The sequence below is a fragment of the Halictus rubicundus genome, chromosome 10, assembly GCF_050948215.1.
Source record: "Halictus rubicundus isolate RS-2024b chromosome 10, iyHalRubi1_principal, whole genome shotgun sequence".
NCBI classification, from domain to species: domain Eukaryota; kingdom Metazoa; phylum Arthropoda; class Insecta; order Hymenoptera; family Halictidae; genus Halictus; species Halictus rubicundus.
Genome location: NC_135158.1, coordinates 5,090,478 through 5,116,307, shown reverse-complemented (window position 1 = coordinate 5,116,307; position 25,830 = coordinate 5,090,478). Strand labels below are relative to the sequence as shown.

At 45.8% G+C, this 25,830-nt stretch overlaps 1 protein-coding gene across 1 annotated transcript in view; it reads left to right on the top strand.

The window, feature by feature from the left end:
* Rols (zinc-RING finger and ankyrin repeat domain-containing protein rolling pebbles) overlaps positions 1–25,830 on the top strand; it is a 67,803-nt gene that overhangs the window by 1,070 nt on the left and 40,903 nt on the right. Inside the window, exons 3-5 of the mRNA XM_076794194.1 lie at positions 1–192; positions 816–1,317; positions 10,381–10,529. Of these exons, the coding sequence (XP_076650309.1) occupies positions 10,433–10,529 (97 nt within the window). The 5' untranslated portion in view covers positions 1–192; positions 816–1,317; positions 10,381–10,432. The remainder of the gene's footprint in view (positions 193–815; positions 1,318–10,380; positions 10,530–25,830) is intronic.

The window sequence follows — 25,830 nt, the reverse complement described above, 5'->3', positions numbered from 1 at the left end:
AGCTTGGAAGAGGGTTAGGCCGCGGTTGAACCAGATGCCGAAAAAAGTGCATCGAGGTCTAGTTCCGGCGGATACGACGAACACAAAGAACTTGGTGGAAAAAATAGCCGGCGCTGTTCCCTAAAGACTGGATGTCTGAGATGACGCGTCGGAATGGAACACATACCACCGATTTCTACATCATTGGATAAAGTACCAGCACCGCATCCTAATTCCATAAACATATCCTGTATATTTTCCTATAATAAGCGGTGTATATTTTCCTTTCGGCCGTTTCGAAACTGTAACGCGGTCTTCGGACGCTTAAGTAGATACTTCCGTCTTGGTCAGACGTTCCGACTGTTGCTACGCGTCACAAAGACTTGGAGCTCCACTATGGTCACTGGTGACTGACACTGTCCAAGTAATTACAGTATAATTAATCATTCCATGGACAACAGGGGCAGTTGCACAAAAGTTCTACACTCTTGTGGAAATTCCAAAATTTATTCGAATTTACATTTGAACATATTGGGTTCTTTAGAACTCTTTAGAATTGAGTAACTATTTAAATTATTCTATTACTCTGTTTCAAATGGTGTATTTATTTGTTGTAAACATCCGACTAATACTTCTAAAATCTCAGGACAAGCTCAAATCGTTTGAAATTATCTTCAAAAAGTTATTGTACGCAGTTTTAAACGGTGTACTTTTACATCGTGATTATTTTGACTGACTGTAAGCCGCATAAGGAAAATATACAAAACTTGTCCAAAAATACCCGCACAAAATCTGCAATCTGTTCAAGGCTCGATAAAAATTTCCCCCTACTCCAGGAAAAAGCTGCGAGGAACTTCATCGAAATCCCATCTTCCACTCCGGTTTCTTGAAAATAGTAGGGGGAAAGCCCGGGCTGGTTAGGTGGGGAAAGCGAGGTCGAAAAAAAGAATGCTCCTGGACAAACGGGAGGTTCGTGTCTCGGGGAGGACGAGTGCAACGTGGTGCAGTCGTTGAAAGCGCGTCGACTGGTTCGGTCTTCCTCTGAATGGAGGGTCGGGGGAGGAACCAGCCTACGAAGCCCGCGTATCTGCCCACCCTTTAATTTATTTATTTATTCATATATATATATAAAATACCGTAAAGAAGTAAGGTGTGTCAAAACCGGAGGACTCCTCGCGAGAAATTGAATTTTTGCGCGTGGTTGTGCAAGTCGAAGACGACGGAGAGGACGACGAGACAGAAGAGGAGAAAGAAGGAAAAGTGTCGTTGCTCTGTGGAACGCGAGATACCCGAGAGTCGACGTCCCGACGCTGCTATTTCGAGGCTGAAACACAACCGGTAAGCTTTTGTCCGATAGTCTCGCGGCCGGCTGCTCTCTTTTCGCCGGCGAATTTCAAGTGCATGACTCGCGACCTTTCGTTTGACTTTGCAACCCCATTGCTGAGGAAAACTGGCTCCTTTTTCGGGGCTCCAAGCCGTTCAATATCCCTGGTAGTTCTTCAGGGTGGTGATCGTAATTTTTCCTTAGAAGCTCACCACAAACCCGAAAACCCCCTATTTTTTCGATAAAAATTTTTGCCCCGCGGTTTCATCTGATAACAATTTTTATCTCTATATTATCGAGACCATCGAAAAACCATTATTTTATTTAGAAAGAATTTTCGCACCACGGTTTTTAATTTTGAGATTGTTGATAATCCCTTGTTTTTTCAACATTGAATAATTGAATTTTAATTTTTGGTGCAATACTATGCACCGAAGAAATGAGTAATAACTACTTGAATATTGCACAAGAGTTCGAAATGATGTCCTGACATCTGGGAAACATAAATCTATTTTCTTCTTAAAACGATACTTAACGATCGAACAAAAAGTATCACGTTCTGAAGATCGTTTCAAGTTGAACGCCCTTAAGTGTTCTCTTGTGAGTTGGAGAGTTGCATAGTCCGCAAAGAACACTGTCAAAAAATGTTTCTCATCGTGATCAATTCAATCAGACGCTTTTATAGCATCTCGCACTACAATCAAAAACTTAAAAAATTTTTTAAACAAAATTTCCACTGCATTTTCAACTAATTCAATATTCAAGTTAGCAAAGTACTATCGAAGTCTATAATTAGAATGTCTCTCTCATTATGATAAGTTCCACTAGTTGCTATTGCAATATATTATACTACAACCGGAAACTTTGATGATAAAGTTTCTGTTTCAATGTATCTTCATCTAATTCAATTCTAAAATTAGTGTAGCAGTTTCCGCGGCTCCGACTGTCTTCTTATTAGTAGGATACTCATACGGTTCACATAAAACAGGAAAGTCTCTCTCGCCACGACAAGCTTAACTAGCAGTTCTTGAAAAATATTGCTACAAGAAAACGACCACATGTAGCACAATACTCTTAAACAAGGTGTTTGTTTAAAAAGAAACTCCAGCAATCTTTCGCAGAAAAAATTGTCAAAACAGATTGCTCAAACCAGTTTTCTCTTATCACTTCGCATTGAACATTGATTACATTATTGAAACTAAAAAAGCAATGCGCAAAGTTCGAAAGCGATACAGATCTTTGTAAGAGATCAGAAGAAAGTTAAAATCAATAATAAATATCCAAAAATAACAACGATCTGTGCATAAATGAAATACGAGTCTGTGCTTTTATCTCTGAAGTCTATTTATGTTCGATGTCTGAACGCTTGAAACCGCTTTATTAATTTCTCGAAAACAAAGGGCCACGCATTAAAATGTTCTGCTGCTTTAATCGATGTCGCATTAATACTCGTCGGTATTTCCAAAAAAGGGGTCGCGTGCCTAGGAATTCGAGCGAATCAGGAAGCCAGAGTCGGAAATCGGGTCGCCGTTGTTCCCGAAAGGCTTCGGTCGGGTTCGCTCGTATTCTTATCGGTCCATTCATCATTTTTCCACGAGGACACGGGCTAATGAGGTTCCGGGCACGCGCCGAGTGCCAAGCAAGAGGGTATATCTCGACAGATATCTGCTGTCCCGTCTCCGGCTGCTCGCAAGAGGGTGTCTACCAGCAACTGTTCGGCCCGCCCGACAAAAATAGCGGGCTCCGGAGAGAGTGCGTGGTACCTACGGATGCAACGAGCATTACCATCGACAGGGAGGAAAAGGAAAGGGAGAGAACACGTCGGGATTTAGACGTGACGGTCGCCCTTCGGCACGCGAAGGGACGAGGCGTTTGTTCCACGTTCGAGGGATCATCTCGAAGGAAGCTCTATTTCCGGTCTGCGCGGACCCGTCGATTATCGCGATAAAAAACACCACCGAGACTCCATCTCGAGAACGGATCTACGTTTCTGCCGAGAGTTTTACCAAGACCGACACGGCAATTAGGCGACGAACGACACGCGAGACACCGGCTTCTGAGTTTCATAATAGCTGGACTCCCGATATCGGACATTTAAATCCCACTCTCAGCTGACTGCCGCCGGATTTCCTTCGGGATACCAGCTCTTCCAGCAATTCGATGCTGGCAAAAAATAGATTGCGGGATGTTAGAACACGGTTAATTTGCTTCGCGTTAGACGAAACTTCGAGACAATACGAATCTGGAGAATGTAGAGGGTTGTACGAGGAATGCTTCGATGCTTATCTTTGTCGTTGAAATGTTTGACTAGCATGTTAGATTATAGAAGGATTGTTGTTGATTCAATTTCTTCACTTCTATACATTCGAAAAGTTCGTACACGTTCCTCGAGACAAGCTGTCCTAAAAGTCTCGGAGCGAACCGCTGCAGAATTTCTCAAAAAGAACATGAAAGGGCCGCAAAAGTCGCGTTATTTTTAGCGTTGTAAATCTAGAACACCCCGTTTACGTTGATCACCGGATACAGGGCCGATACATCGGATCCATCGGTTGTCGCGGATTCCAAGGGTCGTAGACGTCGGAAATTCGATCCTCTTCGGGGACTAAATATAACCAGGAAGTACTGTGTCGGTGGCAATTCACGGGTACGTTCTCGTCACCTTGTGGGCCCGGGCCTCGCATAAACCACGTGGCAACAGGCCTCGGCCCTCTTTGGTTATTGCATTAGCCCCGGGGCCACGTGGACGCGTGGGTGCCAAAAGGGCAGAGGTACATCGTGGGCAAAGTGGCGTCGAGGTGGCGTCGAGTTCGTTCAACTCCACCGAGGGGTCGTCGAGGTGACACGGGACACCCATCGCACCGGGATTCCGGAAATTTATTGGACTTTGTTAATCGGAGCGCGGTGGGTCCTTGTTCCTCCTAAATACTTCCGGTCGATGACGAGTCTTTCCGAGCCGCGCCGAGCCGTTTCGTAAATCCTTGCGGCGCAGTTTATGCGTCGTCTATTTTCTTTAATGGCCCGCCTGGCTTGCAGCAATCTCCTCAACGCGAAACGCATGGTGGAACGAAATAAACGACTTGGATATTGAAAATCGTCGATGTTTTGTACTGTAGACTCGTTAAATCTTTGTTACTCGATCTTTTCCTATTAAAGCTTGTCGCCGGCGACGAAGCTGAAAAGGATAACAGGTAAAAAATGAATCGATATTGGTGCACCGCTGAGACAAATTCAGTTATAACTTTTTTATTTTTAATTATTTTTTAATGAAACTTTTACTAGCGCGTTCGTGACACTTTTCCGGTTAAAATTATACCCGACACGACGCCATTCTGATCCTATTTGCTCCCTTAATCCACGCTAAAGTAGAACCTCGATTATACGAACGGATCAGTGGAGAATCACTGTTTGGATAATAATATAGTTGCTTAGCTACGGTGCTAGATTAAAATATTATAAGTTTTATACAGTGCATATGGACCCATTGAAATAAGAAATAATTGGTTTTTTGAAGATGGAACCTAGGCTTTCTGCCTTGAAACATTGGCCCGCTTTTAGAGAACAAATATAGACCGAGTTCAGGTGTCCCTAGCACTCCGGGGACTTTTTCACCGAAGTTCCTCTCTCTCTCTTTCTCTCTCTCTCTCTTTGGCCGACCCTGCTCTTTTTGTCTTCTTGCTCTTCTTCTTCTGGGTTCGTAGCTCCCTAAACTCGGCTTCCCCCGTCTTAAGCTCCCCCAAGCCCCGGTGACTTGAACGCGGGGCACGCGCGGCTCCGGGATGACGGACACGTGCGCGGCTGTGTACGCAATTGTCAAACTTTACTTACGCCCCCGCGGGGAACACGGAACATCCGTCTGCATGCTGCGCTTCTCGTCTAGCACGTGATCAATCCTAACACCCTGAAACGAGACGCGTGCTCCGGCAAGAACGAGCGAGAACGGGCAAGAACGACTACTATACTTTTTTGTTCAGGAGGAAGTTTGCGTCCTCCTAATGGCAGAGACGCCTCGGGGACGCTAAACTTCCGGCTAAGTGAATTAAATGCGCGTCCGTATCAGGATGTCGGAAAAAGCGTCTTGCTATTAGGCTTCAGCCCCTTGATATTTATTTACGGTCGGTAATGTCCACGTATAAAATCTTATTCAATCGGTATTGAATTTTTTTGTTGTCATTTTTATCGAGGGCTTCATTCCTAGACAATTCCTAACGACCGTAGATCGTCGCTGTCTATTTGGAATGCTCGGGACGTGATGTCGTTTTAGTGGAAGACGTTAATGGACATCTCGGAGATGAACTATGAAGATCTTCTCCTCGTGCTATAGATTGATATTTGCGAATGAAGCTATAAAAATCGCGTAATTTTTATCGCTGACGGAATAACTGCGTCTCGTGAGAACTCGTTGACAGGATGCTGACATATCCTGTCGTTAACTTTCCCGGTTATACGTCAATTATACCGAAACGCGTGCGATCGCATGAATTATTTCGTTCCCTGAGCTCTGTCGCTCTGGTCGCATAATAAAGACTGTCCATACTCCCTCAATTTATAACAATTTCCCCCAATCCTTCTTTAACACTTTGACGCCAGAGTCTGGGTCCACTTTGACCCGGTATTTCAATAGCTTGCACTTTCTGCTCTGTTTTATGAACTTTTCGAGATTTCTAATCAAAGTATTAAGTTTGGAAATAGACGTTTACCCAAGTGGAGCTAATAATTGAAATCTATAATAATTGTCGACAGTGTTCACAGATGTCCTATTTGGAAAAATAATTTTCTGCGTGTACCGCTAGAAACATAGACAAAATCGTTCAGACCTTGGACTCACAAACCTTGGTTCTCTCTGCCAGACCAGACCTCACCCCTTCCGCCGACATAGTGAATGGAAAACACGTGAGTCAGAGGGAATCGTTCGATAAACGTGCACCAGTTTATGATCGAACCGTACAATTTTTCGACGCCCTCACGAAAATAGACTCCGTGACTTGACGGACACCCTGTATTTACACTCGGCCCCCGGGCTACGTTTTCGGGGCTACGTACCGATCGCTTCCGTCGTTTAATTTTAGCAACAAATCTCCCGTAAACGTCCTATATTTACCCTTGTTCTGGAACAGAGGGACCAAAGAATTTCCGCGATGCCCTTTTCGCGGCGAGAATCGCGCCTGTTTTGAAACGGAACGCGACACTATGCGACAACTATTTTTCGAACGCTCCGAGAAAACCTCCGACAATTTTTAGAACAAGAATTCGGTAAACTTTTTGGTAGAGAAAGTTGCTAGACTTAATACACAGTGCAAACATTTTTATACAGTGCAGGAAAGTACTTTTGGCGAGAGCAGAATTTTCCGTCATTTTGACTTTTATTCAATAAACTATGGGTACGGAAATTTGTGTAAAGATGTGCACAGCGTGCTAAGAACAATTATTGGTCGACGAGACTGGGAAAACGACTCTGGACAAAGAAGACAATTTGTAATAATAGATTTCTAAGCGGAGCGCAACGCCGACGTCCCAACACGATTCCGTTTCACCGGGCGCCGCTAATGCAACAGAAACAGAGACCCCAAAAAGACGAGAAAAAAGAGGAAAGCACAACGGACACCGACAAGAGAAGAGGAAAGAAAGTGCCGGCGGAGGAGATGGAAAAAGAAACACAGCGAAATCGATGATTTCCTCCCGTGAAACGTAACCGAGAGCAAAGAAACGGTGGGGCGAAGTGTCGCCTAAGAATAGAAGAACTGTTTTCTCTGTTCTTCCGCTACACAGTGGTCAGTTTGCCCGAAAATCTGAAGAAAATCGAACATAAGAAGCCCCTAATTCATGGAATTTAATTTATTACTGTGTAGGCTAGAATATGTTCATTAAGCACTGGTTTCTTGAAATCGTATTCTAACTGAACTAAGTGTTACGAGAGGATCGTTACAGAAAATATGAATTTTCTTCGCGTCTGTAGAAAAAACTGACTGCGCGTCTTTGTCGATTGTTGAAGAGCCGCGGTTGTCTGTGTTGGACATGGAAAATTTGCTCGAGGAAGTTGTTTTCCGGGCGAGTTTGCGGCCGAACGAGGATTTTGGCTCGAGACGAGACTGCGCTCTCTTGGATGCAACAGTTTAAAAATATCGGTTCCTGGAACGGATCGCAGAAATCGAGCACCGAGATATTCGGTCCTCTTCCTCCTCTTTGTTCCATGTATAACGCCGCCAGACCCCCCGCGAAACCTAAAGGCGTGGTTACAACCACGGAGACGCGCGTTTATACGCACGCATCCGCCTGGCTCGTCGCGAAAGCGCCCCGGCTGAATTATACGACTCGAATTAACTTTCCAAAGGAAGCCCAAAGGATACTTTGCGCTAGCTTTATCTAGGAATTCGGGAATACATTCGATTTCCCCCACCAACGTGTTAAATCGTCTTTGACAAACGTGTCGTTGTTCGAACGTGCTTCAATGATTTTTCCGTTCATTTCTCTGTAGACATTTCGCATTAACTTTGAATAGAATTAACCAGCTTAAAATTTCGGAACCGAAATGTCTACAAAGACAATGCTAATTCAATAATACACTTTTATATTTTTGATGATTTCTCTATGAAATGTTTTTCCCAACATATTCGTGACATTTTTCTGATTAGAATGATACCAAACACGACACGATTTGCATCGTATTTACTCGTTTAATCCACGATAAAGTAGAACCTCTATTATCCGTACTCATCAGTTCGAATAATCGCGGTTATACTGAACTGTTAATTGCGTAAGCTAATGTACTCCGAATTAGGTCGTGTTTGGACTCATTTTAATCGGGAAAACGTCGCAAATTCTATAGTAACAGTGTCATGAACGAATAATTAAAATTGTTCAGCTGCTAAGTCTCTCTTTTGATTGATATAGGAACTAACTTCACTACGTAGTGTACTAGGACGATAAAATAGAGTGTTGATCTAGAGAGGCGTCTAGATTTTCATAGTCTATTGGTAAGGTAAATTGTTTGAACGTTCGAGGAAAGCATTTGGCAAGTTCATATTTTGCGGTCGGGAATGGCAAAGCAGCGATACCCGATGGGTAAATTATATTCCCGTTCGTCGGAAAGTCATGTACCGACAGCTGGTAGCGGATTCTCAGACACGAGCTCGTTCCTCCGGTGATCGCATCTCGGAAGAATGACGTCTACCGGTGCGTCGAGACGGCGGCGGTCGTCTCACCCGAAAATAGATCCTTGGATCCTGAACGTGGATCTAAAGACGCGAGGCGAATCCGGCTGCGAGGCGTCGCGACGCCAGGGGAACCGGTTGCTAGGGGAAAAACGAATCCCTCGTTTCAATCAGTTTCCCAACGATTAAATTACCGAGATACCGTAACGCTCATAACGCCTCGCGATGCAACTCGAATACACCTAGATCCAGCGGAAGATCTACAGATCGCGGAGAATGCGGTCACGCTTGTGAAAATCGAGATTTGTTGCTTCTGTTTCCTGAAAGGATTCGCATTTTATGAAAATTATGTTCCCTGTTCTGTTTCCTGAAAAGATTAAGCACTTTATGGCACGATGTTGAATAATTCACGATCTTCCACTTTGTAAATGTAGATCATTGTCTGGTCATGGGAGTTGTGCAAGTAACTGTTTGTTGTAATTACTAGACTGTGAATAACGCATTTATGGTGTGTATCTGATGAAGTACAAGGAAACACTTTTATGATTCGCTTGAGCGAAATTTAAGTTGTTTTAGCAAATAGTGTTTCATGCCTGTGTGATTTCTGTGGTAAATCGAGATATAGTAAGAATTGATTTTTTAGCGTTCGAAGCGGGTGTTTCGGGCCAGAGGGAGCAGAGACTCGGTAGCCGGCTTGTTTGACTTAAATTCGAGAGGGGTCGCCATTTCGGGTACAAGGCCGCACATGTCGGCCCGTGGGGAGTACAGGAAAGACATATGGGACAAGGGGCATACGAGCAAATAAACTAGACCTTTATTACCTGAAGACATTTTCAAGCAATCACCCGCAACCGCTCCGCTTCCGCTCGGCTCCGCTCGCTCGTCGGGTATCTGTTACGCTCGAGCGGCGGAACGTTCGATTTTAACCATACAATCATCATCTAGCATGCAAACGATCACTGGCTCGGCGCAACGAGAGAAATTCTTCGGGGTTAAATATCGCTACGAGCGCGAATCGAATATGTTTGCTTAACGCGCATCCCATTATGCGAGCTAACGGGACCGGTAAAATCTCAGCGATCCGTTTCTGCAAAAGGGATTTCGAGTTTACGGTAACCGCCGCGAATTATGCTCCATTTCGCGTCATCGGTACTCGTAGCATTGCCGAGTATCATCGAGTATCATTCGCGATACGAAATACCGAACGGAACCCCGGCGATTTCGGTAAATGGCCGAAGCCACTTAGCAATATGGCGACGGTAGAACGATTTTTAATAGCATTAGAAGTGTTCGCCTGTTCCATTCGCAATTGTAGAAGTATTCCAGGCGGGATGTGGTTTGCTCAAAAATCCAGAGAAATCCCGACGATCACTATATTTGGCCTTCTGACTCATGGCGTGGTTGCGCGGCCGACGCGCAAGCTTTGAATTCTACCGCGCCATTTTGTCTTCTGCAGCATCAGATTCTTCGAGCGCCTTCCCGTTTTTTCTTCTATGTATCTTCCACCGCCTCTCGGGAAGTGGAGTTTCTGCCCGAGGCTATTTATTCGAATCGAGCCGGGGCAACAAATAAACTTACGTCTGGTCTGAATGTTTCTGGTTGCGGTACTGTTCGATGAAATGATCGGTGCTAGCCTGAACTCGATATGCCGAGCGAAAATTCTGTTTAGCGTTAAGCTAGTGGACCGTAGAGATATAAAATAAATGTTTAGATTATTTTCAGACTGAAGAGCAATTTATGTCTTTACTGTTTAAAAACTGGTACAACGTAGAACAATTTAAAAAACATAAAAGCACAGGTTGGCTGTCATAAAATCGATGGTCCGTTGGTTCAACGCCATCAATACGACATCGTGCGAGAAACATAGAAAGTCAAACACTTAATTTCCTTCGCCATGGTAAAATATTAATTAGTTAATGATTTTTTCAGCTGACCGGCGAATGCACCGTCAGGAGCCATCGTCAATTTAGAAACTAACAAAATGAGGGCGCGAGATTCCATGGTTTACACCCCAGTGTCCCTAGGACCGGACACAGACGACGAGGAAACACTAGTCAACGCAGAAGTTTACATCAATGGTGAGTCCCAATCCATGCATGTTCCAATAACATCTATATTTTCTTAAATTACAACTCTCTGATAAATACATCCTGATAAATTAGATCTCTCGAAACGATTTTACCAACGAACGGTAAGTCAGTTCTCTGTCACTGCGATTAGGGTTACTGGCCTCCGAGAGCCACATAGTGAATCTTTCTCGTGAAAGATTCTTCTTATCTGCTTAATGTTGCCTGACGACATTAATAGCGTTTTGTGGCGAATTTTTATGGGACTCGCTTGAATTCGTAGGGGAATGACTGAGATGGGAAATGATCGATTAAATGATCTATGAGATATTCTTTGTATCATATCGTTAAACAGTTCTTTTGAATACAAAAGTGTTGAAATATAATTATTTAAAGAAGAGTGTTCACTTGTTAAATAGTTCTTTTGGATGGAAAACTGATAAAATATAATTACTTAAAGAAAATTATTAAAATAAAGAGTCCAGTTTACACTGGCTGATAGAAGATGGTAAAATGTTCAATCAATAATAAGGTGCGACCGGTACGACTTCATAATAATACGATTGCTAGGCGTTACGTCTCGTTTCTGAAGATGAAAAGAACAAGATGGCAGACATTGTGATGGGCCCCGATGCCATCCAACATTTTTCCCAATTGAAATTCCGATTGTTCTCCGAGACAAGGGTATTCCTGACCAAGTCAAGCCGGATACGATTGGAAAACGAAGACAGTCGGTTCTCTGAGTCAGAGGAACACCTACACGACTTCCGAATTCGAAGTTCGCGGTTATGTGGCTTATGTAGGATAGAGGCGGGGGCGTGGCGTATGTACGCAATAACCGGCGAGAGAGCCGGCCGCGTCAGGCTCCGTTTTTGGCAATGATAATACGCTCACCTGGAAGAGCATTGTTTAATAGCTTATCTTCCTCTCCGGAGAAGTGACGGAGTCATGGGAAACAGACACGCGATAATCCTCCACAAATATTGGACGCGCTTCCCAGAATCCTAAACGTAGCTCGACAACTTCGGTCACGCCACGTGTAGATATGCAGAAACAATCGAACACCCTGGTGCAAAAAATCGGGCAAAAAAAATTCATTTTTTAGTCAGAGTTTACTCGTCGAAATTTTATATACTTTTAGGAACTTTTTCGTTAAAAGTCTGAATCTCTCCCGGTTCGATCCTTGTCGTATTCCAATGATAGAACATTTTTCTTTATAATTATATTTTCGTGAAACTTCTACCAGCACATTCGTCGCATTTTCCTGATTAACATGATACCAAGCGTGGCACAGTTTGGATCCTATTTACTCGTTTAATCCACGATATAGTGGAGCCTCGATTATCCGAACTGGTCAGTGGAGGATAAATGTTTGGGTAATAGAAATTATATGGTACAATGGGTATCATCTCAACTAGAAAAAAAGCCACAATCTAACATACTGCCAAACAAAAAATTATGTTGAAATTTGTTAATAAAATACATTCAAGTCCAAAGGAAGCAGACTCGGTGACCAGTCTGGTGACTCATTCGATTTCATTTTTCAAGGAAACGAGGGGGCACGCGTGGAAAAAAAATCGTATCCCACGTAATCGATACACATTCGCGACAATGATCGTCTGGCCAGGTACGTCAAGGTGTTATCGCGATTTTTCAAGTGACGATTCTAATCTGCGTCGCGTCAGAGGTTCGGCTAAATATACAGGAAACCGACGACGCATCCAGCGCGAGCAAAATGACATCCTGATTTATACGGGGCTATTGTTGCCGGTCTCGAGATTCCACGGTGTTTCGCCTGGTGAACTCGACTCGGGAAAGATAATCGGTATTTGTGCGCCGTGCGATAACAGCTCGCGAAGGAGGAGGAGCACACCCTGAGGATTGTCCACTCGGTACTTCGATAAGTATTATCTGGGTCTGGCGCCGTCTGGCAATTTCCGTTTTAATTTCCCAATCCGTGAGAGAGGAAAACTCTGACCGGCTACCTTTCCGCCGCTGAGGAAACATAAATTGATCGTCGGATGGCCGCCGATTGGCAGCCTTCGGGGCCTTTACGATCGATTTCCTGCGAGCCGCGGAGAAAGTCGCCCGTAGAAAACTGCGGTTTAGTTTAATTATGTGCCCCGTTAAGTGTGGGCAGCGCAAACATTCATTTCTTCCACATACCGTTCTCCATGAAACCCGACGGAGTCGCGTTTATGGTGTATCGCCGTGTGTCTGGAAATTAATATCGATCCCCCACGATAATAATCCTGTTCATTCTAGACTACGTCTGTCTGAATCCCAAAATTATTGTTCTTCCGATCTGGTTTACCTTTCGCGGAAATTAATTAGTTAAGCGAATGCTTCCTTGACTCGCATTCTTACGGAAATCGTATGATAAAGTATCGGTTTTATTGTGACCGTAGAGCGCTGCATTAATTAATTCGTGAACGGAAGATTGGGTCGCGGTTTCTAATGGGAATGAAATTCTGCTTTGTACGAGTGGGTTAAGTTTCATGTGGCTTGTATATTTTTATTATAATTTAGTCGGTTCTGTTTATACTCGTATGGAATTATCGGGTTTAATGTTGATAGCTGGCGCTGATGTTGACTTCCTCTTTAAAGTAAAAGTAACCCAGTCTAATGATCTTCGTTGTATAAATACACGGCGATTTCTGCGTGACAGTATAAAGTAAATAACGGTTACTTTACTAAATAAATTTCTTGATACTATATTTACCTAACCCTCCAGTAGTACAGTATTTGCTCAGATTACCAGTTATCGTACTAGCACCTTCCTGAAATTCTGTACAAATTTTCTCAGGCACCTTCGAGTACACGATTTAAGACGAAATAATCCAAATGTTCTGCAGAAGTTAAAGAAACTTGATATTTGCAATAAAGTAGATTTATTGTACAGAAATTTTGTACCACGGTATAACCAGTTAACATTTAATTTGAATCAAGCCCCAATTGAACTAAACGAGAATTTCTTTTGTCTACGTATGCCTGTACATTCTATCGTCGTATCGCGTTACATTGCGATTTTCCCGAAGATCTCCGTGAAACAAAACAATTCATTGAGACCTACCAACCGCCAGATAGACCGCATTCTGTATGCACTGACCTCCGCCAAAAAGATAACGGAAACCGAGTCGATATCGGCGTAACGGGAAGACAGGAAACGAGTCAAGATATTACGAGAAAAAGGTGGTGCGTAACTTAATTACAATTATCCACGAAAGCTCGTAAACGGTCGGCAGCGGATCGTTCCGTTTATTGCTTTGTTATCTGCGTCCGGATGACCGCGGATTCGGATTACTTGGGAACAAGCCTCGCACCCACCGGCCCAATGAAGAGATCATTGTGACGCACGTACGGAGATAAACGTACGCTGAAACGCGATGAAAGACGACACGGAGAAAGCTCTGCTCGAAGATCGACAAGAGGATCAGCCTCGAGTCTGAAAAGCGTCTTGCTCCAATCGAGAGTCCGATCAGCAACCTCGTGTAGTAAAAGTGAACCTTTGGGCAGGGTACGGGATGATTGTTAACCTAATCGAAGTGGTCATTGTCGTTAAAAATTCACATTTACAATGCTCTGTAGAGGATGAGCTTTTTATCCGAGTGAATTCAAAACGCAGTTGTGTCGAGCGGATTAATTAAATCTTCCAAACTGTCATTGTCATTTTCACACTTTCCCAGTTACTAGTCGGTCAAGCGCCTCCTCTTTCCGTCGGAAATTTTGCCCACAATGGTGCGATTTTCGTTGTGAAAAATTCGGTAAGGGCCAGAAACGAGCGTCCCCAAATAAACATCGGTATGAAAGGACGCGGTTGCGCAACGAGAACGGAACTGACTCGAAACAAGGCCGCGTTACTCAATGAAGGTAGAGGGTCATCCGAAACGGTGGACGTTTCGCGGACGTTTCGCGACGTCCAGACGCAATCTCGCGATCTATCGGGCCCCCGGTTTTCCCGGCGCGTTATGCCGGACACGTAGCGGACGCATGCCACGTACGTATCGTGGCCGCATAAAATAAAACGGCGAGGCCGTGCCTTTCAGCGCCCTCGTGAGATCCACGATCTCGGGCACGTATAATCCCCCGGCGAAAAAACCGTACGGAGCCTAGGAGCGGCTATACGTGCAGCCAGAGGATATACATGTAGAAGCTTGTAGCCAGGCGGCGGAGATGGTAATCTTGGGGGAGCTTGGAACGGTGGTCGGTGTGTGCCCGTCGTGCACCGGCGACCACCGATCGTAACGAGCCGATCCCAGGGGTTTTTCTTCTTCCGTGGGAATAAGGGCCGATACGCCTTCTCGCTCCCGCAATTGCGGTGAAACGCCGCCGAACACGGGACATCCTGCCGGATCGGGTTTTGTCTTCTACAATGCCGAATGTCCAGCGAAATTTTCACTCCGTTTCGCCTTGCTGGCCACCTTATGCCTTCAATTCGACGTTGTCTCCATTGTACTGGACCTCTGAGCATTTTTCTACAATTTTAGTGTACCGTCAGTGTCAATCTTCTTTGGACTTGTAGGGCGTTAGGAGTTGTAGCATCCTTCTATTACTTTTCTGTGTCTTGATCAAAAAGGATAATAACTTTTTTATGAAACTTTTACCAACACATTCCTGACACTTTTCCGATTAAAACGATACCCAACACGGCACAATTTGGATCGCACGAAGTGTCACCTCTATTATCCGAACCGAGCAACCCGGACTTCACAGTGTGATAAATCACAGTTGAAATATGGAACGGTATCGTGTTTGGTGTCATTTTCATCGGGAAACTGTCGGGAATATGTTGGTAAAAAGATCATAGAAAAATGATTATAAATAAAAGAGGGATTACCAGATTCGTTTCAACGATACTATCGATCAACGACCTTAGTCGATCAAGTGTTGGCAGAAAAATGTGCGAAAACTTGAAACGCGGTTAATCGATTTAGTGAACGGCTTATACATATATCGAGGCATTACTGTATTCACGTATCAGTGCACGACTTTCAAATTGCGCGAAGCTATAGTGGGTCAAGCCGACCATAGAATCGACCAATTTACGTTGACGTAAGGGTGGAGTAGTGGATGCAAAATTTACGCGTATCCTTTCTTCGCTGTTTTCCATTGGACAAGCCAGGGTTAATTGTCGGGGAAGGTTTCTCTCGGTTAATTGGGTCGCAGCGAGCGCAACGAGAACCGTGAAAGTAACTTCCACTGTTTCAAGGCGAACGATATTTAATCTCGAGGAGTGCGCGAAAAGATTGCAACCCGAAGTTACGCGACGGAGAAAGAGAGAGTAGCAGAGAGAGAGAGAAAGAGAGAGAGAAGAGTCGGGCAAGAAAGATTTCGGGCAAGTATTCGAAAAAGAAAAAACACGAGCGAGTCCCTCCCGACGAATAAATGGAAGATGCATAATAAAAATCTGCTGGTACGAGTTTAAAACATAACGCGTGAGTTGCAAGCGGTTTGAGCTCGATTGCACCACTTGTTGTCGAGCTGCTTGTGCAAATTATCCTGGTCAGGTGTATCCTTTGTGCCGGTTTTCGAGTATAGCGATCGAGCAGAGGCACACCGAACGAAAATTGCCAGAACAAGTTCTGTTCATTAGACCATCAATAAATTTAATTAACATAGCTCGTGAACGTGTTGCGTGAAGGCGCCGAGGTTACCGTAGAATTTAGTTCAACGTAAAACTGAAATTAAAATTCAATCAACGAATGAAGGATGAATGAAGCTTCAATTTCTTATCGTTTCGTGTTTCAACCACTCGCTTTCCCCATAAACGCATGAAATCCACACTCTAGTGAAAAATCGCAAAAAATGGGGATAAACGAGGACGATGTGATGCTTGCACGTGGACGCTTTCCGAGTGCTTAAGTGCATAAAAATCGGCAGTCAATAATTTGATGGAAAGCACCGCAAGCAAGAAGCAGGCCGAAATTTACTGGCAGCGCGAGGTGGAGGGGGCGGTTAGGCGGAATCGTTCGAATTAATTAAGGAACACAAGCGACGCGCACTATGACGAGGACCGGGGTCCGGTAATGGATGGCCGTCGGCCGACTAATTACGCGAAAATTATATACCGTTCGGCCGGTTAATTCGCCTGAATGGCATTAACGGTCTCACCTCGGGGCCCCGACTCTCGCTTTTCTACGGCGTCGTCGTACCCTTCGAGAGAGAGAGGTTGCACCAATCGTTCGGAGCCCGGGGCAACGATCCGTGGTGTGTTGCCCAACTTGGAACGTGTGCATTTATCTGAGAGGACCTGTAACCCGGCGCGGCGACACCTTCGCCGACCGATAATACGGGTACACGTGTCGTAAAATGTAATCGAGACCGTTATTGTTACAGATCGTCGCGCGATATTAACGGAAAGCAATTTGTTCGGTGCGCCGCGCCGTGTCACGTTCGACCGATGCTTTACAGGCTGGCCCGGTTTTTGTCTTGTTCTCTCTCTCTCTCTCTCTCTCCCTCTTTCTCTCTTTCTTTCTACATCCTTCTCTGTTGGTGTAACACGCCGCACGATCACGCTGTCGATCGCTTCAATTCAAATCGGTCGACGCCGCGAGCGCGTACGTGAGCCCGATTTTATCGAAACCCGAAAAATACGGCAAACCCAGCAGATTGCGTGTGCCGCTGTTCTCGCCAACACCAATGAGTAACCCGTTCTATTCAATACCAGAACCACCGGGGTCTGTCTCTCTATTCTAACTTGCTGTTGCAATTATAATATTTGCCATTAGGCAAAATGAGTTGCAAGATTGAAATGATTATCAACAGATCCGTGACATTTTTCCGATCAAAATGAGACCAGACACGACGCCATTCGAAGCGTATTCGCCTCTGCAAGTGACGATTTAGTGGAACCTCGACCATCCGAACTGATATCGTCGGTTCTAATCTTCGATAATCAATGGTACAGCAGCTAATGTTTATCCGCAGTCTAGCAATTACGGTATTGCAAACAGTTAATCGGTCGATGGAACTGGACCAGTCGATCCACACGCTCGGCGCGCGAGTTTCCCACTTTCCGCGCGGTGTTAATTAATCGCCGCGAGCGAACAGTGCAGTAATTATCGGCGTTAATTTACGCGAGCGTGTGGTTCCCCTCCCGAGGAACCGTGAGAACCGCGATGCTTTCGGGACACCGGTTAACCGCGGTTGCACAAGGGACGCCGCGTAAGTTTCGCCTCCGATAATGCGACTCGCATACTCGTTCGCTCGTGTACACTCGCTCGCGTGGCTATCTACGAGTCGCTCGTACACGCCGCTGCGATCGAAGTGTATCGGGCCTTGAATGAAAGAAGGATTCGAACGACTGAATGAACCGAAGAACGGCCGAGAGTGTCGCGCCGCGTGCGTGCAACTTGCAACCAGAGACAGAGCGTGTAGGAGCGGAGCGTGGGCGAGAACGCGCGCGCGCACGCGCGAGAGAGAACTCGTTGCACCGACATATGCATCCCCGACACATGCACCGGCGACACTTGTGCACGAGCGCACGAGCTCTCGCGATTTTATGGCCGACGATGCGCCGGAGCCTCTCGCAGTTAACCCCTTGCGGTCTCTGCAACTTTTCCCGTTTCGTTCCGGCTAGTCCGCGTTCATTCGACCGTTTTCGGACTGCATCGTACGGTTTCACTGCGTTTCAACAATACAGTGTATTATTTTCACGGCACAGTATATTCGCTTGACGTGAACACATCAATTATTTCTGTCAGTGATCAAAATTGATTTTATCAAAGATGATACGATGTGGTCATACGTGATGAAAAACATAGCAACTGTACCCTGTAATTAATATAATTTTTATTGTGCACGAAAATCCGCAGTCTATTTCTTTGACGGCCCGGGTTCGGATAGCAGAGGTTCCACTCTATCATGGATTATACGAGTAAATACGAACCAAATGGAACCGTGTTTGGTATCATTTTAATCAGAAAGGTGTGCCGAATGTTCCAATAAAAGTTTCATACAAAATTAATTATAAACAAAGTTCTGTTACTAAACGTCTCCACTCCCACTCTTTCTCATCTCTCCGAGCTTTTCCCTCGTCTTCTCAGTACCACAGATCAAAAATTCCTGCAAATTCGCGACTTGAATGCAACCATTCGTATTCTCAGCTTTAAAAATCCTTCCGCCCACTCCAAGAGGAACGGGCCCCTCGGAGCCTATAGGGCCCATCGTATCGATCGGCGTGGATCCTCGGCGTCAGCCGGGGACCATTGAAAAGCGAACGTTGCTCTCGCACACTTCCTCGTGCATTGTGTTGCAAATGAGTCGCCGGCGACGGGGCACGGGCGTGAAAGTCGCATTCACGGGACCCCGTGAAACACTGAGGGGACTCGGGGACCGAGGGACCTAGCTTTCACGGGGCCCCGGGACGCGTCGTTCCGTGAAATTAAACGGGGGACGAGCGAGTCGCAGCACCGCGCCGGGGCGTCACGCTCATCGATTCATCCCGATCGGCACCGTCCAACCGATTACACCCACGTGACGGGCCCATTCACCGTAAATCGCGACCCGACACGGGGCCCGACGACACTCGCGTGTCGTACGTTGTCGCATGGTGTTCTTACAATACCGTACAAAATTTTCCCGGACCCTCACTCTGTCGCTCAAATTAATATTTCGAACACGGTAACTTCTTTAAAACCGTATCAAACGCCATGGACATTTTTGAAGATTTAAAGGCATTACAGATGAAATACAGGGTGACCCAAAAGTGATCCGATCATTCCGCACGCTCGGATCATTCAAAGATTTTCCGTTCGCACTATTTGATGTTTTAATGATTGACTATAATACAACAGTATTTCTAAATTCTTTTAATATTTTAAACATTAATGTGTTCTTTAACATATTAATCTTTTAATGTTTTAAAACTGTATATTTTGGAGGGAAAAAATCATGAAAAATTGGGATTTTCATAGCAGATGAAATTTTCAGGGAGTGTATAAGCGACACGTATCCGCGTCTAAAATACTTCTGCACGGTAGTGTACATACTCACGGCCGGAGACAGGCTTAATTCGTGGTCGCGCGCGACTCGCGTTCAGCTCGACTCGACTCGACTCGACTCGTTCATTCGGGCTCATGAATGCAGCCCGCTGGAAAACCGGTGTCTCGTTTCCTTCTTCGTACCCTGCCCCCTTTGTTCCCGCACGCTCGCGAAATTACGTGCCCGTGTGTATGCTCGTCCAGGGACCGGTACCACGTGGGCGGACTAGGTATCCGCGTTATTGGTCTGCCGATTCGACGGTATGTGTTTCACCGGGTCGAGGGGACCGGTGGCTGTAAACTGCAGGTAGACTGCCGTTCCCCGTTTCGCGAAGGTTCGCCGAACACCGAGGATAATTCGAGGATCCTTTTACCCGCTGATCCGTCTGTCTGATCCGTTTATTAACCCTAGACGACTCGAGCCACTCTATCATTTAGGCAATGTTAAAAAGTTGACCACAGTAACGCTTCGATCGAGATTTCCAATGCAAAACATTCCTGTTTTTGATTATACTTTTATGAAACCTTTACCAACTAATCCGTGTTTTCTCTATATATGTCGCCAAGGCATGGACGATAAACGTCGTGGAATTATCCCCACTACCGCGGGGTATACCCCGCGAGGGACCACGAAGCTCGAGAGGCCTCGGACGCCGAGGAGTGCATGTGTCCTAGACGATATACGACGCTGGCAAGACCCGCGTTGGTGACATATATCGAGAATTCACTATACAATGATATCGAACTCAGTCGTTTAATCCACAATACAGCGCAGCCTTGACTATCTGAACGGATGAGAAGGGAAGATAGTCGTTCGTAAGAGAATCTAGAGATTTTTCTGCATGGAACCTTTGTCCATTTACCACGCTGGTTCTCTCGCAAAAGTAAGTGCTAATTACAAGAATACCGAGACCCGCGTCGCAGTCAGGCAACAATCACTTTCACGAAGTTCAACTCGTTTCCCCTAGACCTCGCGCAGTAATATCGGTGTAATTACTATAATCGTTACGATCCAACGATGCACACAATGCAGCTATGTGCGCGGGTATACACAACGCACAAAAGTATATAGGCACACCATCAATTGCACTTTCGAGGCTCGAATTCCGAGCATCGTTCGCTCTCGAGTTGGATGCATCTTTTACGGTGCAGATTTTTCGAAGCGTTTTCCCCGTTCGCTTTCACATTTATTAACGACCAGGCGACGCAGAAAAACGGGACGGGAATCGCGCGAATCCTCCGAGAGGAAACTCTCTCCTCCTCTCTCTTTTCCTCTCTGTGGCTGGGCCCGAGCGGACCGTTTATTAGGAACTCGTGAAACGCTTCGACGTACCTATTCATTTCGTTGTTACCGCGATTTATGCAGTCACGAGGCACGATGATGAACGACGATTAAGCCCGGCACTTTTGTCAAGGTAATACACGGTGCCCCAGCCCCGCAGATGATTATGATCGCAATTAATTAAGCGTTTCTCGACGATAGATTATTGATTCTGGCGGATTGGCGCATGCGATGCTCCAATGAAACAATTGTTTCCTTCGTTGAGAACCTCTGAAGTGAGTTAATATCAGTCGACGGTTGCTAGGGAATTATGTTTGATACATGAAAATTCTGACGAGTTAACACATTACACATTATTCTTAATAGCTTTTTACTGGTCGAAATTCTTCTTATTAAATATAATTAAAAAACTGGTGATTTTTCCCCCTAACCACCGTTCAAAAGCTGCCTACTACCATCCCATCCCCTAAACACATCCCCCAAGATCCTGTACTCACTATCCATCATCGGTTACCATACAGTAATTATCGAGCGTTCCGGCTCGTAAACTCTCTCCTCCTTGATACACGGATACTTTTATCGATCTCGCTGGAAAAAGGATCCAAGGGGGATCGTTTAACGATCGAGCGCCGCGAGGGTCTAAATAAATTTTCGGCCGAGGTACATGTTCCTGCCCGTTCGAATCCGCTCGGCGTTCACGCGCGTGCACGCGCGCCGGTTGTAATTCACTCGCCCGCGAGCATATCCGTATAGTGGCCTCGAGAGAACGATGAGGTGTTATTTCTTCCTGAAACACGGTCGCGCGCGCGCGCGCACTCGCGCTCACGCTCGCGTCCGCGTTCGGCAATCGTAATTAGTATCTTAGCCGCTCCGGGGATATTAAATGCGGCACACGTTCGACGCCGATACCGTACCGCTGCGCGCACGCCTCGTATTTTCGACTCGGTTTTAGCGCGTTTTATACTCCGCGAACGCCAGTTTATCTCCCGCTGTTCCGCGGCCGTTTGTCCGGGCTCGTTAAGAGCTTTATGCCTCGGACACCGAGACTGTCGCTTGTCCAGTCTGAATTATTCCCGATGATATGTTTAACAGCATTTCACTCCTTTCTTCCTGATCCGGTGGTTAAACGGAAAACAATGAAGAACGAGAATTTTAGACGAATGTATCAAGTTTCTGTGGAATCATTCGATTTGATGAGTTTATGACAATAATCGGTGCGTAACATTCAAGGCAGCAGACGTATTAAACATATTTAAAGACATCATTGGATTCAGCTTAATAAGATAATTTCTGTTTAGTCTAAAATTTGTGAAACTGGTGGTTGTTTGTGCACAAGGGCACAAAGAAGCGATCGACAAGGCCTTGAAACTTCGCAGGGAAACCGACGGAGTCTGGTTTCTTTCTTCGATGATACCACGACAGAAAATGATTCTGCGAGAAAAACCGAGTGCTCGGAGGGCATCATGGTCTCCGGTAGCGGCTGAATCGGTGCGGCCAGACGTGAGGGGGTTAATGACGCGAAAGGGGAGCGAAAAAATGCGGCTAGGCCACGTCATTCGACAGGTAGTTGCCCCGGTGAGATCGTAGACGCTCAGGAATCCTCCTCGGCGCTCATGGAAACCCTCTCCGAGCTGAGGTTCTCAGTCGTCGGGCTCATCGAATCGGTTTCACGAGCTTGAGGTCGGCGGACCGAGTCCGTGGAGATTCGTTTCGGAAGATAGAGGAGACTGCGAGAGACTGGGAGCGGGAACCGGCCGTAAATTTCCGTAAATTTCGTGGCCCGAAATTATTATCTTGCTGTCACGTTGCATCGCGTTGCGGCGCGTTGCAGCGCGTTGCACCGGCGACGTAGAGAAATGCGACCGGCCCCCGAGATTTAAATGAAAATGCCCCGAATGCCTGGGGATATCTCGGGACCGAGGATCTTGCCATAAATTAGCCCCATGGCGGCCCAGAATTGTCGAATTTATGGCTCGTTCGATTGCAACGGTGTCAACCATGCAACGGCTGTTATCATTCTGTAACAAAGAAACGCACGGCTGTAAACCTGGACTTATTTCCATCTTCGAAACTTCTATCTTGATACTACATTATATATTATCTTTTAGGATGACACTTTTTTGATCCAAAGTGTCACAGCTTGAAACGTCTGTGAAAACATTGAAAAATTTTTCTCGGGGTCGAAACCACCGCAGATTTAAAGATCGAAGCTTCCCCTTTACAATGAATGTTTACAACTTCGTCTGCGAATTTTTCTAATCGAGTTATTACGACTCGTCGCTCAGACAAATGCGCATGTGTGTGCATTAAACGACAGTTTAATTGATTCGCCGGTGTTCTTTGATGGTCCAGGCCCAGGTCCCGCTGGCCGAAACAGCCATAAGCTCGTCGCCGTGCGCAGGAAACTCGTGCGTGGGCGGGCAATCTCGTCGCATCGTCTTCTATCGCGACGAACGATTTAACGTTTAACATTGCCCACGCAACCAATTGCGCGTAATGCGTCGGTAGAGGTTCAAGTAACGCGAATAATTTCCTCCCATCGGCCCTTCGGAATGTCGGCCGGCATCGCTATAAATAGTCCCGAACACTTTTGTTTCGGCGCGCTTTTCGGCTACTCGACCGGTCACGTACAAGACGAGTCGCATTCTTTCTACCGGCCGGCGATCAGGCCGCTCGATTTCTGCGTGTTCTGATCTCGAAAACGCCGGAGAGCGTGAGACCTTATGCGCGCGGGGCTCTCCTGAGAAATCACTTTGCTGCTCCAGATGACTAACAGCTCGAGCATGCTCGCAGAAATTTGCATTTCCAAGACCAAAGAGCGAGCATTGGGAAAGAATCTATTTTTAATGTACAACGAATCCTCTATCCTCTAGGTTAACAATTTTATTCTCACGCGTATCGATTTTAACGCTTAAACGGTACATGGGGGTCTCTTGTGACCCAACAGACATTTCTGCTAACTTTTGCTATATAATATGAGACAATATATACGGAATGTTAGAGGTAAGTAAACAGCTGAGTAAACACTGTATCGCTTAACGGGTTGAATATACCGTATAAATTTTCAAAGTAACAATCGTCTCGGTCTGGTCCCAAGCTGGCAGACAAGCCTACAGGAACACCTCGATAAAAACCGATTCGGAGAACGGCAACGGCGCCGTGGTCGAACCACCTCTGGTCCAAGGGTACCCCGGTGAACATCCCATAATTATTTACCAGTGGGATCCTCTCTGGCTTCTATCCGGCATAGAACTCTGCAGAGAGCCAGCCAGGAAGTTAGTGCACTCGTCTTCGGAACGGAAAATCTCAACCCTTTACGAACGACGATTTTCCATTTCCGAAATCCGAATTTTATACGCTTCCGAGGAATATGAGTAGATCAAATGCGACACAGTAAAACAATTCAACCAACTCGTACAAAATTATTAAGGGAAAAAAGAAGAAATTCGCAATCTAACGATGTCGAGTGACTAAATGATTTATTGGCGACTCGATAAATCGGAATCGCATACACACTAGCCTGTTATTATCGATACGGCGAGGTTGATCCGCAAAGGATCGATGCAGAAGAACTTCTAGGCAACTTTTTGACTGTCTCTCGTACCTGCGTTTTACCTCACCACTTTCGACGGCGGTTCGCGTCCGGCAGCCGGTGCAAAAACGCGGAATATTCAATTACCCGTGGTTCCCCGTGTAATGGAACCGCGGAGGACGGTACGGTATCGTGCGTACCGGTCCGCGGGTACCGTCCGAAACCGTCCTGGCCGGACATCGCGGCGCAGGGGGTTCTTTTTGTTGGGCCCAGAGGCTGGAACCTTGTGTCGGGGGCCCGTATAAGGACCGAATTGCACGGTACAACACGCCAGGGCCCTGGGCCCCCTGCCTTCCCAGTACATACGATCCGCTATACCCGTGTGGTGTACCGATATCCGGCTATCTCCTCGCAGGATCATGCGTAGTTAATTTGTCGTAGCTCCCTCGGCCGGCTGCTGCCGGCTCATTTCGCCAAGTGAAATACTGGCCGGGTTTCTGAAATTAAAGAATGGACCCATCGGTAGCCGCTGAGAAAAACGCGGTGACCATCCGGACCCTGGAAACCGTGAACCGTTCTCCTCTTTCATCGGAAACAAACTTGCAGATCTCGATCTGGCTCGCAGATTCATTTAGTTGGCTAACTAATATGCTTTTACATCCATTTTATTCGTGACATTTTTCTGGCTACAACGAGCCCAAACACGACACGATTCGGTGTACATTTGCCTGTTCAATCCGCGATTCAATAGCACCTCCGTTATCCGAACCGTTTACGTCCGAATTCTCCATGTTTCGATCAATGGTGTCGTGTTCATAAAGAAATTTTCATAAAAAAATCTTTGTAAATGTTCGTTTGAAGAATCACTTGTTCCTTGAAAACGACGTAGTTCACGGACAAGAACGTGTCCATCATGGACTGTGTTTTAAATCACTATCCCGAACCTGAGACCTCTCAGAACGTTGAACGCCGAGCAGTGTACCGTGTGCAGTAGCAACAGTAAAAGACAAAGAGCACATAGATTCGCATATCCGGCAGTTAACGTGCTCATGCTAACGTCTTGGTCTCTTTGACGACACCGGCGAACCAGGGAAAGTCCGATTAACCGTGAGCCTGGGACAGCGTTGCTCCAGATGTCGCTCAGCTAAGAGAATCCTCCAGAGATCTCTGTATCATTTGCCAGTCGATGATCTTCTATTTACCAACGATCTATCCATATTTCTTTCCCCGATGTACCGAGCACAGTCACTCGAGAAAACGGTTCAGACCGACATCAAAGAAAGTTAGAGATCAGGCGAAAACCCATCTCGTTCCAGATAGTTAATTGCTATTCCTCGGATCGAGGCTGTCTGTCCAAAAAAATGCGATAAACTATCGAAACACGCGGTTGGGTTAATTGAATTGTAGGTACATTACGAATCGAAAAGCAGCCGAGTTTGCAAGGGTTGATTTCACCCCCTTAACGTGAATTTTGGCCGCAAAAAAAGTCATGTGATATATACTTTCATATGCACTGTA